At 48.6% G+C, this 13047-nt stretch overlaps 3 protein-coding genes across 3 annotated transcripts; 2 read left to right on the top strand and 1 right to left on the bottom strand.

Moving 5' to 3' along the window:
* Window positions 1-441: 441 nt before the first annotated feature.
* Window positions 442-2285, top strand: FOBCDRAFT_240890 (cryptococcal mannosyltransferase 1-domain-containing protein; the record flags this gene model as incomplete). The annotated part of the gene is made up of 5 exons (XM_059610331.1): window positions 442-460; window positions 610-710; window positions 995-1136; window positions 1228-2225; window positions 2256-2285. 5 exons carry the CDS (start codon window positions 442-444, stop codon window positions 2283-2285), a joined length of 1290 nt encoding a protein of 429 aa, XP_059465115.1.
* A 59-nt stretch (window positions 2286-2344) lies between these two features.
* On the bottom strand, window positions 2345-5223 carry FOBCDRAFT_40526 (DASH-cryptochrome). Its single transcript, XM_031186957.3, has 2 exons — window positions 4400-5223; window positions 2345-4326 (listed from the first exon to the last, which is right to left on the bottom strand). Exons 1-2 carry the CDS (start codon window positions 4900-4902, stop codon window positions 2682-2684), a joined length of 2148 nt encoding a protein of 715 aa, XP_031038092.1. The 5' UTR covers window positions 4903-5223; the 3' UTR covers window positions 2345-2681.
* Window positions 5224-10713: 5490 nt separating this feature from the next.
* FOBCDRAFT_320438 (MmgE/PrpD family-domain-containing protein) lies at window positions 10714-12957 on the top strand. The gene is made up of 3 exons (XM_031186951.3): window positions 10714-11169; window positions 11319-12096; window positions 12150-12957. The coding sequence occupies exons 1-3, from the start codon at window positions 10897-10899 to the stop codon at window positions 12764-12766; spliced, it is 1668 nt and encodes a 555-aa protein (XP_031038086.2). The 5' UTR covers window positions 10714-10896; the 3' UTR covers window positions 12767-12957.
* Window positions 12958-13047: the final 90 nt, after the last annotated feature.

Raw genomic sequence — 13047 nt, forward strand, 5'->3', positions numbered from 1 at the left:
ATTATTCTCCACTGATCCAAGCTTTCTGCTCTTACTCTCAGTTTCCAAGACTCAACCTACATGGGTGTAGTTGTTGGTTGAACCACCAGGACCCGAGGACTTGGGGCGCATGCAGAGTCTACCATTGGGTCGTTCCTTGTTTTGGTTTCTTATGACTGCTTTATTGTCCCGTTTTGAACATATAGAGGACTTCTTTTGTAGGACTATACATTCTCGATGATGTCTATCGTCCAGTATAAGTCTCTGAAAGTCATCTCAGACATGTATCCAAGTATCTATCAACAGAAGACTTTGGCACTGGGATCTCTCTGAAACTGCATCAGTTAAGGATCCCCTTTCGTGATTTTCTGTCCTTGCTTAATGGTGAAATGTTGGTTGTTGGTTGCAATGAACTATCCTGTCATCTTAAGAGTGGATTTCAAACAATAACTAACAACCAACATGCAGCTTCAAGTCCAGGGTGCTGCTGCATCGAGATGATCTACATTACTCTTCTCAGTTTTGGGAAGACTCAATAATGCTGTTGGAGTTTCTAGACACGTTAAATAGTTAGGTATAGAATTTGTTCAGTAAATTGTCATCAAGTTGAGTGCTGAACATGTCTTTCAGCCTTATGGGCCATCATTGGCCTGCCCAGGAAGATCAAACTACTGGGGTATCCTCACTTAACTTGGGCGCTTAGACAACCCAAAAATACACATCATATCCTGGTATGATGATCCCTTGTAAGTGACAAAGGAACTTGCTGTTGGTTGTTAGTTGTGACTGAACCAATATCCTCTTTGCTCTGCCCCGGTTCGTTCTCTTCTTTTTTTTTCATATTTTCTAGATTAGCAACGAACTCATGTGGTGAGCTTTTTGCTTCGTTGAAGTCATGTATCGCAGGTTTATAGCACCACTGCTGGCAGTCTTTTGCTTCTTACTTGTTGTTACGAGTCTCTATCTTGGGCGTGATCACCTTACTTGGCGCTCAGGTCCCTATACTCCTGTACAGCAAGAGGAGGTAGAGAAAGGCCCCAGTCTGACATTAACGACAACAGTTGCGACAACAAGTGCTAAGATTGAAGAGAGCCCTTCGCATACGCCAACTCCAACTGCAACTGCAACCTTGGCTACAACTCCAACCATCTCAAATGGTGAGTATACCATGGCTTCTATATCTATCCGTGTGCTGATTTTGCGTAGGTACTATACTGTCTGCTGAGCGTATATCACGCTACATAGCAGCTATATTCAATTCATCAGCGGCCCTCCCTCGTCTTGAGTGCCCTGCTCTAAATGACAATCGTTACAAGGTCCTCCAAGAGCCTCGACATGGAGATGAGGTTCAAGACTCACATATTGATTATTTCTTTGCCCTCAACTTGCGGAACTGCATAGGCATTCTTCCGCGCCTGATAGGCAGCATTGTTGAAGCTGTTCGTTTCCTTGGACCCCATCGCTGCGCGTTATCTATCGTTGAAGGAAACTCCCCTGACGGCACATCCGATATTCTCTCGGCTCTGAAACCCTTCCTCGAAGACTTAGGCCTGGTCTATTTCTACAACAGTTCCAGGATCAACCCAACCCAAGGTAATGCACGCATCCGCAAACTTGCCCAACTACGTAACTTGGCCCTCACTCCTCTTTACAAAGAACAAGTAAAGGTTACAGACGAAACAACAGTGCTTTTCATCAACGATGTCTCCGCCTGCACAGAAGATATTCTCGAACTCGCTCTTCAGCGACGCAGTCTCAACGCAGACATGACATGCGCCATGGACTGGACCTACGTAGGACCCGACCTAACCTTTTACGATATCTGGATAGCCCGTACTATTTCAGGAGACTCTTTTTTCGAAGTTGGCTCGGACGGAAATTGGAATTCAGCTTGGAACCTCTTCTGGAACGCCCCTGGAACACGCTCACGCTACGACGCACAACAGCCCTTCCAGGTTTTCGCCTGCTGGAACGGGGCTACAGCGTTTACTGCGGCGCCGTTATTACATGGTCTTCGGATTCGAGATACTCGCAAAGGAGAGTGTTTTCAAGGCGAGCCCCAGTTGTTTTGTAAGGATATGTGGTCCCGGGGTTTTCGCAAGATTGCAGTTGTGCCGAGTGTGAATCTTGAGTATTCTGATGAGAAGGCCGCAGATATCAAGAAGCTGAAGGGCTATGTGTCGGATATAGTTCAGAAGCAGGAGGAAGATAGTACAATAGACTGGGTATACGATCCACCAGAGCAGGTGAGATGCATGCCAACTTGGGATAAACAGTCCTGGAGACCCTGGAACGAGACGCTGTAATGAGAGAAAGGACACTAGTTAGTAACCTAATGGATACGGTTTCGAAGTCATCACGATTGGCAAGATCTTGAAGTGATGATGTTAAAAGCAAACAGACTTGTGTGTACTCACACATGTCCTACAAAAGGACATCCATGATCCCGCTGGATGTTTCTTATGAATACATATATACCTTAGCAACCTTAATCATTCTATTGACTGTAGGGTCAACTTTTGTCCAAAGTAACAGGTATCGCGTGCAACTATCGCTCTAACCCACCGACAGATGAGAGAGGAAATCCAAATTCCGCACAATTACACTTTCCAATAGTTCATTGTCTATTGGTTCCAATACCAACGCTGCCCAGCGGGATGAAAAGCCCACTATGGTGGGAAGAGTGGCCTGGCTCTTGTCTGTTAGACATGGGGTCCAAGGTGAGGAGGAAGCTGGTGATGATAGGCTTGAGGAGAGAATTGTTGAGGAGGCCAAGGAGGATTAGGCATGTATTGTCTGGGAGGTGGTGCATTGAAGTGGTTGGTGTTGAATCCTCGCTGGAAACCGTTACCACGGAAAGGAGCCATGTGGCCTCCTCGTCCAGGAGAAGGTCCGTGATTGTTAGGACCATGCCCGTTAGAGTTGCCTCGCCACGACATCTGGTTTCCCCGCTGGGGCCAACCATTTCGTGGCTGGCCGCTGTTCTGCACGTAGGGTTCACCTCCGTGGTAAAACTGGCGATCGCTCTCGGGTGAAGGTGGCCCATTGTGGTAAGAGTGTCGACCATCGTTGTAGTCACCCGAACCGTTTCCTGGACCTCCGCCTCGGCGGCCACCACGCCCAGCTCCTCCTCGTCTCCATCTATAAGGTCGTCGAGGACCACGAGGTTTTCGGTCGACCTGAAAATCGATCCTCTTGATGGGATGAGTGACCATTATATCATCAATGATGCCGTACTTGATGAGCTCATCATCGCCAGTCGTCCATACCTGAAAAACATTTTCCAATTTCTCGATATACTTGACTTCAGGCACCCAAGTTCGGACATATCTGCCGTTGTTATCATAGTCGAATGCTTGTTTGATAGGGTTGAAGATGCGTGCATCACCTCTGGGGTCATTACCGACACCCGCCACGTACTGCCAGTTCGCCCAGTTGGAAGACACATCATAATCTACCAGCATGGCTTCGTACCATTCAGCTCCGTAGCGCCAATCAATGCCAAGATGCTTTGCAAAGAAGCTGGCGACATTCTGTCGGGCTCGGTTCGAGGTGTAACCGGTATGATAGAGTTCACGCTGTGAGGCATCGATCAGACCCATACCGGTTGTTCCTCGAAGGAACCTCTCGATGATTTCACTCAGTTCCTCGGGTGAAGGATCTTGATCGACATCGGCCTTCTCCTTCAGAGCGGTCTTCCACTTCTTATCATACTTGCCACTGGCTCCCTTAAAACCATCAAGCTTGAAAAGACGTGAGCCAAACTTCATAGTACATAATCGCATGTAGTCCCGCCACAAGAGCTCAAATCTGACAGCTTTGGTGCCTTCGTTCTCGCCCTGTCCGAAACCTATAGCTCGAGAGTAGGATTGTTCTTGACCGTTCTCAAACTTGACAAGTTCCTCATGAATGGAGCGAGCCGAAATAGATCCGAGTGCCAGGTATGCTGAAAGCTTTGTGCTGTAATCGGTTCCGAGTAAACCATTGCGGGTCTCCTGGTAAGTAGTCATGGAGCCTGACTTGATGAGATGGTAGAGGCGATCCCAGGCAGGGTTCTCGCCACCTTTGAATGGGTGTGCAGACCTAGCATCATCAGGATAGGCTGGAGGGTCTTGCACCATACTGTTGATGGGTTCTAGGAGACGTTGTTCAAAGTCGTTGTAGTTGTCAGGAATCTGAAACGGAGGTTCCTGAGGTGGTGCCCACGATGAAGGGAACGGCGGTAATGATCCGGCCTGCGGACGAGGGAGAGAGGCGCGAGGACGCTCACGGAGGGGTTCTTGAGTTTTGCGGAAGGTTGTGAAAACATCTGGAAGCTCCTTGGGGTCATCCAAACCAGTGTCGCGGCTAATTACAGGCATTAGTGAGTTGTCCAATATGGACTCCTTGACAGTCAAGTAGACTGACAGGCTGAACTTACTCGTCGATGTAATATTTTTCGTCCTGCCAAAGCTTAAAGTTGATGTTGTTCTCGGAACATACAGATGCTACAGCATTCTGATCATCGACCTCCTCTTTCGATACTTCCTCGGTCATCCAAACAGTATCGACAGATTGATGTTCATCGTGCAGGGACTTGATCAAATGCTTTAGGACGTTATCGAAGTTTCCGATACGAACCAGCATGCCACTGTGGATGTCCTCAAGATTTTGTTTCACATCCCAGATAGACTCAGCTTGGAACTTGGCTCGAACGGGGCCACACCTCCAGAAGCGGCCTACCTGACTTCGGGCTTCGGGGTAGGGAGACTTTTGTCCTTCAGCAACGAAGCCTGAGGTTTCGATTTGGTGAGGGGGGAGAATATAGATGGGGAGGAGATGAGTGAAGCCATGGTCAGAAGTGGCCAGGTGGTGAAGTATAGGGTTGTCGATTGCCCTGAGATCGCGTCGAAGTAGATAGACGAGGAGTTTATTCCCAGCCATGATGTCAAGATTACAATGGTGTTGTCGTAATACAAGTTGAGGCGTAAACGGGGCGATTATGATATGGTATATGGTTCAGGGGCCTGGTTTCGGATCCGAAGGGAGATAGCTTGGAATGGCGGAGACGATGTCAGATCTTCCACTATGTGGTTGTGCGGGAGGGGCCTAGTTTTGGGACTGGGATAAGGGCTCAATATTCGGGCCACTGAGTGGTTTCGTTTAAACGGCTGGGGGAGAGTGTGTGGGAGGTGTTTGGTTGGACCGTGTACGGTACAGCAACAGCAACAGCAATAGCAATAGCAATAGCAGCTGAGTTGAAAGTTGATTGTATTTGTGGGTGTTAACAAGGGTTTGGATACCTTACTTGTGACGATGTAATGTAGTGATGGCCAAACGAAGTTGAACGAAAGCTGAATAGGAAGAGAAACTTCTCAGAAGCAAACGAGTCTCGTAACTCGACAGAAGAGTCTCGAAGGTAGAAGGGCAGCGGGTCGGGTTGTATGTAGGTATTGCGTAAGTGATTAAGACAGAGCTAAAGAAGTCTGGTCTGACTAGATGGGGAACCAGCGGATACTGAGGATATCAAATAGATCATGGATATCGGAACCTGGGATCTTGCTACTACTATAACTTTAGCTCGTCTTAGCTTAGTTTAGCAGCTTCAACGGTTCCTGGCCACATGTACCGTGAAGCAACGTCGTAGCCTCGATGCGGATGTAGCCACAGGGGTGTATATATCGCCTGCCCGCGACCCTTGAATGGGATGGAGGAAGCTAGGCGGGAGCCTAGTGTGAAGTGAAGTGACGGGTGGATCCTTCTGGTAGTTGATAGTGGATATGATGATGGCATTCAGGTCCCCTAGACGCGGGAGTGAAGCTGTTTGAACCCCGGTTCAGCTCAACTTGACTCAAAGGCCAAGTCTAGATGGTTGAGAGGAGGGTGTCTACAGCTGAAAGGCAGACTGAGACAGAGAATGAGTGCAGGAGAGTTGAGTGTGTAAGAATAGATATGAACTTCAACCAACCGTAGTTGAGGAGAGAAGAGTACAACAGGGGAATGAGAGAACAAGGCGAGAGTTGAATGCAGATGATGACGATGATAATAAAATCTAGACTAGGTGGTACAGGAGGTGAATGGAGATCCTCCTTCCTAGGCCACGGCGAGTTTTCTTGTTCCAGGGACCGGAACTGCAGAATGCAGTGATCGATACACTAATAACTCTCCGATTTGTCCAGGTCTAGAAACCCGGGACAATCATAAAAGCGCCTTTTTTTGGGGCCTGGAGAGGATAGTGATGGCTCGATATCTTGTCGTTTAACACGATACGATGCCACGGCAAGGTCCAAAATAGGTAATAAATAACCGGTAATAAGAGGTGATGGCGATGGAGATGGCTATGGAGATACCGGTAGAACAAAAAGAAAAGAAATCAGAACATGGAACAAAAAGAAAATAAAGCAAAAGTAAAGGCAAAAAGAGACCAATCGTCATTTGGACCCTGATCGGCCCAGGACGGAGAACCCGGTTGTTGCGGCGGCGCCATTGCTATGATGATTTGATTTGACTATGAATTTTTGCTATGTTGCTACGATGCGCTTTGCTTTGTCGTGATCCAGAAGCCGATTTCCATGTCTCGAGATCGGACCAAAGACGGGAGCTCTAGCCTACAGGGGTTAAGGGCAAGGCTCAAGCGAATGGACAGTGACAGGCCACAGCAGAAGCGATGGCAGGGGACGGGGAGGAAAGAGGCTGCTAAAAAAGTTTAAGTGTGTCAAGTTTTATTCGCTCCAAGTTTTCCTTTCCCCTACCTCACAGCAAATGCAACCCCAACGTGAGTGAGTGAGGTGATTCTGCTTGGCCCTGGGGCGGGACGACGCGCAGTCTTGCATCGCACCTCATCCTCAACTTCTTCTGCTTTGGGGCCGGAGGCTTACAGGGGCCCTCAGGGCGTGTCCGACCAGGCTCGGCCCTCATGTCTCGTCCCTCAGGCACAGTGAGTGGGGTGGGGCTTGATGGTGAGAACATCACCAAACTTAGTAAAACTAGATCGTTGATGATTGACGTTCCTAAGCTGACACTTGACAAGGGGAAGATTTCCATAAACAGAAACTTCATATCCGTAAACCGCCAATCATGTCTAAATTGATCACAGATTGCTCGCCCTGGATGAACGTTTGACTGCTGTGCTTCCCCCCTATCAAGCCTCACCTGCTCCTTGCGTACGTATATTCAATGTTGTCTCCGCCTCACTTCTCTCCTCTCCTTGTCTTGTCTTGTGTGTCAAATGTGCACGACGTGATCTGGTGTTGCGCCAACGATTGAGATGCGATGCAGCGGCATGGCTATCGACATTATCATCGCCATCGTGGGGGCGTGTGCAACTGTTACACTGACTTACTTGGCTGTGCTGTGCTGTGCTGCCTACAAACGTTCTGAGACACGACAAGGGGCGGGACAAGACCTCGTGAGAAATGGATCCTTGGTGGACTGTCGTGTCCTGTGGTATTCTGCTCTGTTTTGTTGGTGATCGTGGTGATGGTTGAGGGCTTGACTGAGATCGAGAGAGAGAGGGTCTCTGAGAAATCAGGGTCCAGCCTGTTTAGCCGATCAATGACATCACGACTTGATGGGGGCCTTTTTAATACCCGTGAATTGGACTCGAATGTTTTAGCTGATGCAATTGCTTCGGAAATTTGGTCTGGTACACGATTCACTGCAATGGTTGCAACTATCACGAGTCTGCAGTATCAATCGCTGTCAAGTCCGGCTATCAACATCATCACTGATTCCCGTTTCTCAGATCTGCACGTAGGGTGCTAACACACGCCCATCGAGCCGAACAAGGGGGGTTCTAGATCCTGTCAAGTAAAGCCCAGACTCGAGAGTTTCCAGACCCGTTTTCAGGCCCATGCCCATGTCCAAATGGATCCATGACCAATCGATCCGAGCGTCGTGTTCCCCCGAAATGACCTGATGTTTTTTTGCCTTTCGTTTCTTTTTCTTCTTCTACCGACATGGGAAACAGCCCTTTTTCCATCAAAGGTACCCCAGTTTCCGATATCCGCTGACAACGTGCGTTCCCGACGATCGGGCTCATGGCTCTCACATATCTTGTGCTGGTGTTGGCTATGCCACCCTCACACAAGCAACCATTTTGTTTAATCTGAGTTTACGGTAGTTCAAACGGCATTTGTCAATGAATAGACTTTATGTTTTTCCCATTAAAAACTATCGTTCACAGTATCACCAGATGTAAGCCAAAACACATCAATCGACCTGATATCTGCTGCCCAGCCTGGACCAGCCTTCTTCCATCTCAGCAGCATGCGTGTCTCAAATTTATCAACGCTGTGTAAATAATTGATTGCATAAAGCCCACATGCAATGATTTCCAATCGGTGTTTCTCCGATGGCCAATGGAGTTGAGTGCAGAGCAGATCACAGCCAAGCTTTTCACTATAACCTCGGCCAGGGTATTGTCGCAGCCAGTTCCGAGCTGCAAGACCTCCCAGAATTATCTCATGAATCAATGCAAATGAATCATACGCGTCTTGAAACCGCGAATCTTGATGTAAGCCTGTATGAGCAAGGTAGCCAACTACGATTCAGAGAAATAACCAGCCTTTCGATTATCTTCCTGAAACCTTGGCATAAACTGCGCAATGATGACGACGATCAGGCAAGCCCATGTCTTGAACTTGCAGGTATCAAACCAGCTCATGTTCTCTCCGACTCTCGTTTGGATTCCCCATCGCGATGCTGCTCTGCACTGAACTATTCGTGGGTTTCGATCAGGAACATGACATCGCTCATGACGACACTTCTCTGGACTATTTTTGAGATCGCGTAGGATCGCCACTACTGACGCGCTTTCTTCGACCCATGGTGAAGTCATCGCACGTTGCAATGAAGATCAGGGTTCATACACAATAACTCTACTCAGAGCTAACTTGGAGCTAACTTCGAAAGCGTTTCCTAATGATTCAGATAGGAGTTTAGCATGGGTAATCTCTAATTATCGATTGTGTAATAAATCTGGTTTAGATGTTCATGTTGAATTAAGTCCAGACTACCCTAGACTATGATGTTTTCAAGTGTCACGATGTTGTTCGATCCTCAATCTCTGCCTACTCCGTGCGATCATGCGAATCTACATTGGATCATCTTTTCTGACACGCCCTCTGATAGCCCAAGTCGTAATGAGAACATGAAATGCAATACTACACGCCACGACGTTGAACCGGTCAATACCTGAAAACGCCTACCATGTCATTATATCCACACTCGCATAACCGGGCGCTTGAAGGCTTCGGCCTAGCTCGCGACATTGTGATAGTAGCGAGGTGCATTATTTCGTTCTTTTGGGTTGTCACAATGTCTCACCGAAGCGCGCGTCAGAACTCCCAGAAGCAAGGGTAGGGATAGAAATCAGATGTCTGAGTTCACAAGGTCGATGCAGACATTATGAGACAATAGGCTACTACCAATGAGCTGCTGAACATGACTATATCTAAACACCTGCAATAGTATACTCGTTCCATAGTTCGTATAATTAAGACAAGGATTCGGAAGGTCTTTATCCTACCTGCAGTCAAATTCTCCTCGCAGCAATATGCAAATGTCTCCTATGCATAACGACCCAACTTGTCAGCGATATTCGTCATATTTCTCTTCGATCGAGATCTCCAAAAGTCGCCTGCAACTTTGGTTCAGGCACAAAGCTCAATTGGTTCATACTCACAACCATAGGGCCACCAATGGTAATCCCCAATTTATATCACTGAGACCCTGTCGCAGATTGTTCAGCGCCGACTTCGTCATTGATGCTATACTAATGTTTTGTAAACCTGCCGGGTAGGCTATTGACTGATACATGCATGGTATGAACAGCCATGGCTGAACCGACTGAGTACTGCCAAAACCCTCGGTATCCATCAGTTACCGACCGTCGACGGATCGAGATGATAAACTTGAAGGGCAGAATATCCTCGGTCGGACTGTGTCGGACACATCGTCGTATGTCCGCGTATCTTGTCCGATGATGGAGCGCGGGGAACATGACCCCAGATTTTCGGCGAGGGGAAGCTGGGGTAGAGATGGGGGAATCACGAACAAGTTCAAGGAAAAGATAGCTAAACAAGTCAAAATAGAAGACTTGATATTAACTTTGACATATAATTCACGAACGTTATATCACTAAAGTCATGCCGACTACTGAAAGGACTGACTTGAGACGTGGACGGATAGCAATCCAACGGTTTCATGAAGGTAATGTTTAGAGTTGAGGCTTGTGATAGTGAACATCAATGCCCCGCGTTTCGCTATATATCAGCATTGGGCTTCTCAAAACCACAGCTCAGCAGATGGATACTGCGTGAGTTCCAGTATCAAAACACGAACGACGAGAAACACATCAGTGCAATTGTATTGGTCTCTCCTTGAGGCCACACATACAATAAACAACAATCATCTCCAGCGACCCTTCAAGTGGATAGTTTTGGTCGGTGAGGATCAGACTGAAGGCAATTCAACAAAATGATAACAATTGAGTGCATTGATTGGCTAGTATATGGGGTTTGAGTTTCCCCTCACTAGAAAAGCCCCTGAAAGACTTCATTTTTCTGATCGTGATAATTGGAGATCTCAGACTGCTCGCACAGTACACTTGTATGATGGGCCCTCGGAAATGTACAGTGTGAAAATGACCAATATCCACGAGTAAGTCCAGCCGGCGGCTAGCCGAGGGTGTTTTGCGGTAAGCTACGGCAAACTGAGGCGCCTACAGCCGAGCGTAATAAATATGAATACCTACCAAGTTTCTCCAAGACAAAAACCTCTAGGATATTAGGCCCTGCAGAGGTTGTTGTTCTCTTCTTTCCTTCCTCCTTCTTTGCATTCGTGATACCCCTCATCATCATCCCCCACCTCAATTGACCTCGTCCTTCTTCTTCGTTGCTACGCAGGAAGAAGACCGTAAGCCAATTATCCCCAAGAATGTCTGCCGTTAACCGGACCCTCCGAACGGCCTCCAAGCAGCTGCGCTTCCAGTCTCCCCGGGGTCTTCGTGTCGCCGCCCCTCTCGTGGCCCGCTCGGCGTTCGGCGCCGCTCGTTCTTCTCTTCCCGCTTCTCACGGCGCCGCCTTTTCAACTTCTGCTGCCAGACGATCAGGAGCTCCCAACATGTCTTCCGCCGACCGTGAATACGATCCTGAGATCAAGGATATTGCCGACTATGTCGCCAACAAGACCATTGACTCTGAGCTTGCTGTGAGTGCTATCAATTCTGCCGAGGCGTCGATTTTGCATCCCGCAAAATACCCCGCCTTGAAGCTTCTCACCTCAACACCAACAAATTATCACGAGAACTCAATGGCACCCAATCGTTGGAAATTCATTGCTAATTCATATTTCAATAGTTCGACACTGCTCGATGGATTCTTCTCGACACCCTCGGCTGCGGTCTCGAGGGTTTGAGGTTCAAGGAGTGCTCTAAGCTCCTTGGACCCATTGTCCCTGGCACCGTTGTCCCTAACGGTCCCAAGGTCCCTGGTACTCCCTTCCAGCTTGACCCCGTCAACGCAGCTTTCAACATTGGTGCTATGATCAGATGGCTCGACTTCAACGACTGCTGGCTCGCTGCTGAGTGGGGCCATCCCTCTGACAACTTGGGTGCTATCCTCGCCGTTGCTGACTGGATCAACCGTACCAACAAGGCTGGTGGTAACCTCGCTGGCGGCAAGACCTTTGTTGTCAAGGATGTCCTCGAGGCCATGATCAAGGCTCACGAGATCCAGGGTTGCTTGGCTCTCCTCAACTCCTACAACAAGGTCGGTCTTGACCACGTTGTTCTTGTCAAGGTCGCCTCTACCGCCGTCGTCTCCAAGATGCTCGGCCTCAACGAGAAGCAGATTGCCGACGCTGTCACCCAGGCTTGGGTTGATGGCCAGTCTCTGCGAACCTACCGCCACACCCCCAACACCATGTCCCGAAAGTCCTGGGCTGCCGGTGATGCTTGCCAGCGCGCCGTCAACCTGGCTCTCAAGGTTCTGAAGGGTGAACAGGGCGTTCCTACTGTCCTGTCCGCTCCTGTCTGGGGTTTCTACGATGTCCTGTTCAAGGGCCAGAAGTTCGAGTTCCAGCGCCCCTATGGCAGCTATGTCATGGAGAACGTTCTCTTCAAGGTCTCCTACCCTGGTAAGTTTAAATCACTGCAGTCATTATGTCACGACAAGTCTAACACATAATAGCTGAGTTCCACTCTCAGACCGCTGTCGAGGCTTCTGAGAAGATCCACCACCTCCTCAAGTCTCAGGGCAAGTCTGCCGCTGACATCAAGTCCATCACTTGCCGAACCCACGAGGCTTGCATCCGCATCATTGACAAGCAGTTCAAGCCTATGGACAACTTTGCCGACCGTGACCACTGCATCCAGTACATGTGCGCCACCATGCTCGTCTTCGGCCGTCTTGAGGCCACTGACTACGTTGACGGTGGTGAGGCTGCTACCTCTCCTCTGGTCGAGTCTCTCCGCCAGAAGATCAAGTGTGTTGAGGATCCTCAGTACACCAAGGATTACCATGACCCCAAGCTCCGAACCATCTCCAACGCTCTCACTGTCGAGCTCAACGACGGCACTGTCCTCGATGAGGTCGCTGTCGAGGCTCCTCTTGGCCACCGTCTCCGCCGTGAGGAGGCCAAACCCGTCATTCTCGAGAAGTACAAGCGCCACCTTGGCCCTCACTACCCCGAGGCCCGCGTTAAGGAGCTTGTGGAGCTCAACTTGGATGCCAAGAAGCTTGAGTCTACCCCTGTTGATGAGTATGTTGATCTATACACTGTTGAGAGCAGCAAGTTTGTGCAATAAAGGATTTTATGAATGGGGGAGATGGAGGATGCATATTTAATCGCAAAGCCCAAAGAAGGCTATGGCTTGGATAGAATGAAAATATCACGCCTAAAATGAACCAATAAATACAAAAAAGTCAACAAGACTCAATGAAAGAATCTATGAGCACCTTTATTTGCTCCCATGTGTAAAAGGCGTCTGAGTTGCACCACAGCCAAATTCAATACTTTACGAACTGTCAAATCTCGTGATTGGGTCGGGTTGAGCGAGGGGCAGCACCGCCTCAAATGCCCGCTTTA

This window comes from Fusarium oxysporum, chromosome VI (assembly GCF_013085055.1).
Source record: "Fusarium oxysporum Fo47 chromosome VI, complete sequence".
Classification (NCBI taxonomy): Eukaryota; Fungi; Ascomycota; class Sordariomycetes; order Hypocreales; family Nectriaceae; genus Fusarium; species Fusarium oxysporum.

Coding starts and splice junctions, on each gene's coding strand:
- FOBCDRAFT_40526 (XM_031186957.3), bottom strand. CDS start 4,902: ATGGCTGGGAATAAACTCCTCGTCTATCTACTTCGACGCGATCTCAGG. Junction 4,327..4,399: donor GAAAAATATTACATCGACGA/GTAAGTTCAGCC, acceptor GCCTGTAATTAG/CCGCGACACTGGTTTGGATG.
- FOBCDRAFT_320438 (XM_031186951.3), top strand. CDS start 10,897: ATGTCTGCCGTTAACCGGACCCTCCGAACGGCCTCCAAGCAGCTGCGC. Junction 11,170..11,318: donor CCATTGACTCTGAGCTTGCT/GTGAGTGCTATC, acceptor ATATTTCAATAG/TTCGACACTGCTCGATGGAT. Junction 12,097..12,149: donor CTTCAAGGTCTCCTACCCTG/GTAAGTTTAAAT, acceptor AACACATAATAG/CTGAGTTCCACTCTCAGACC.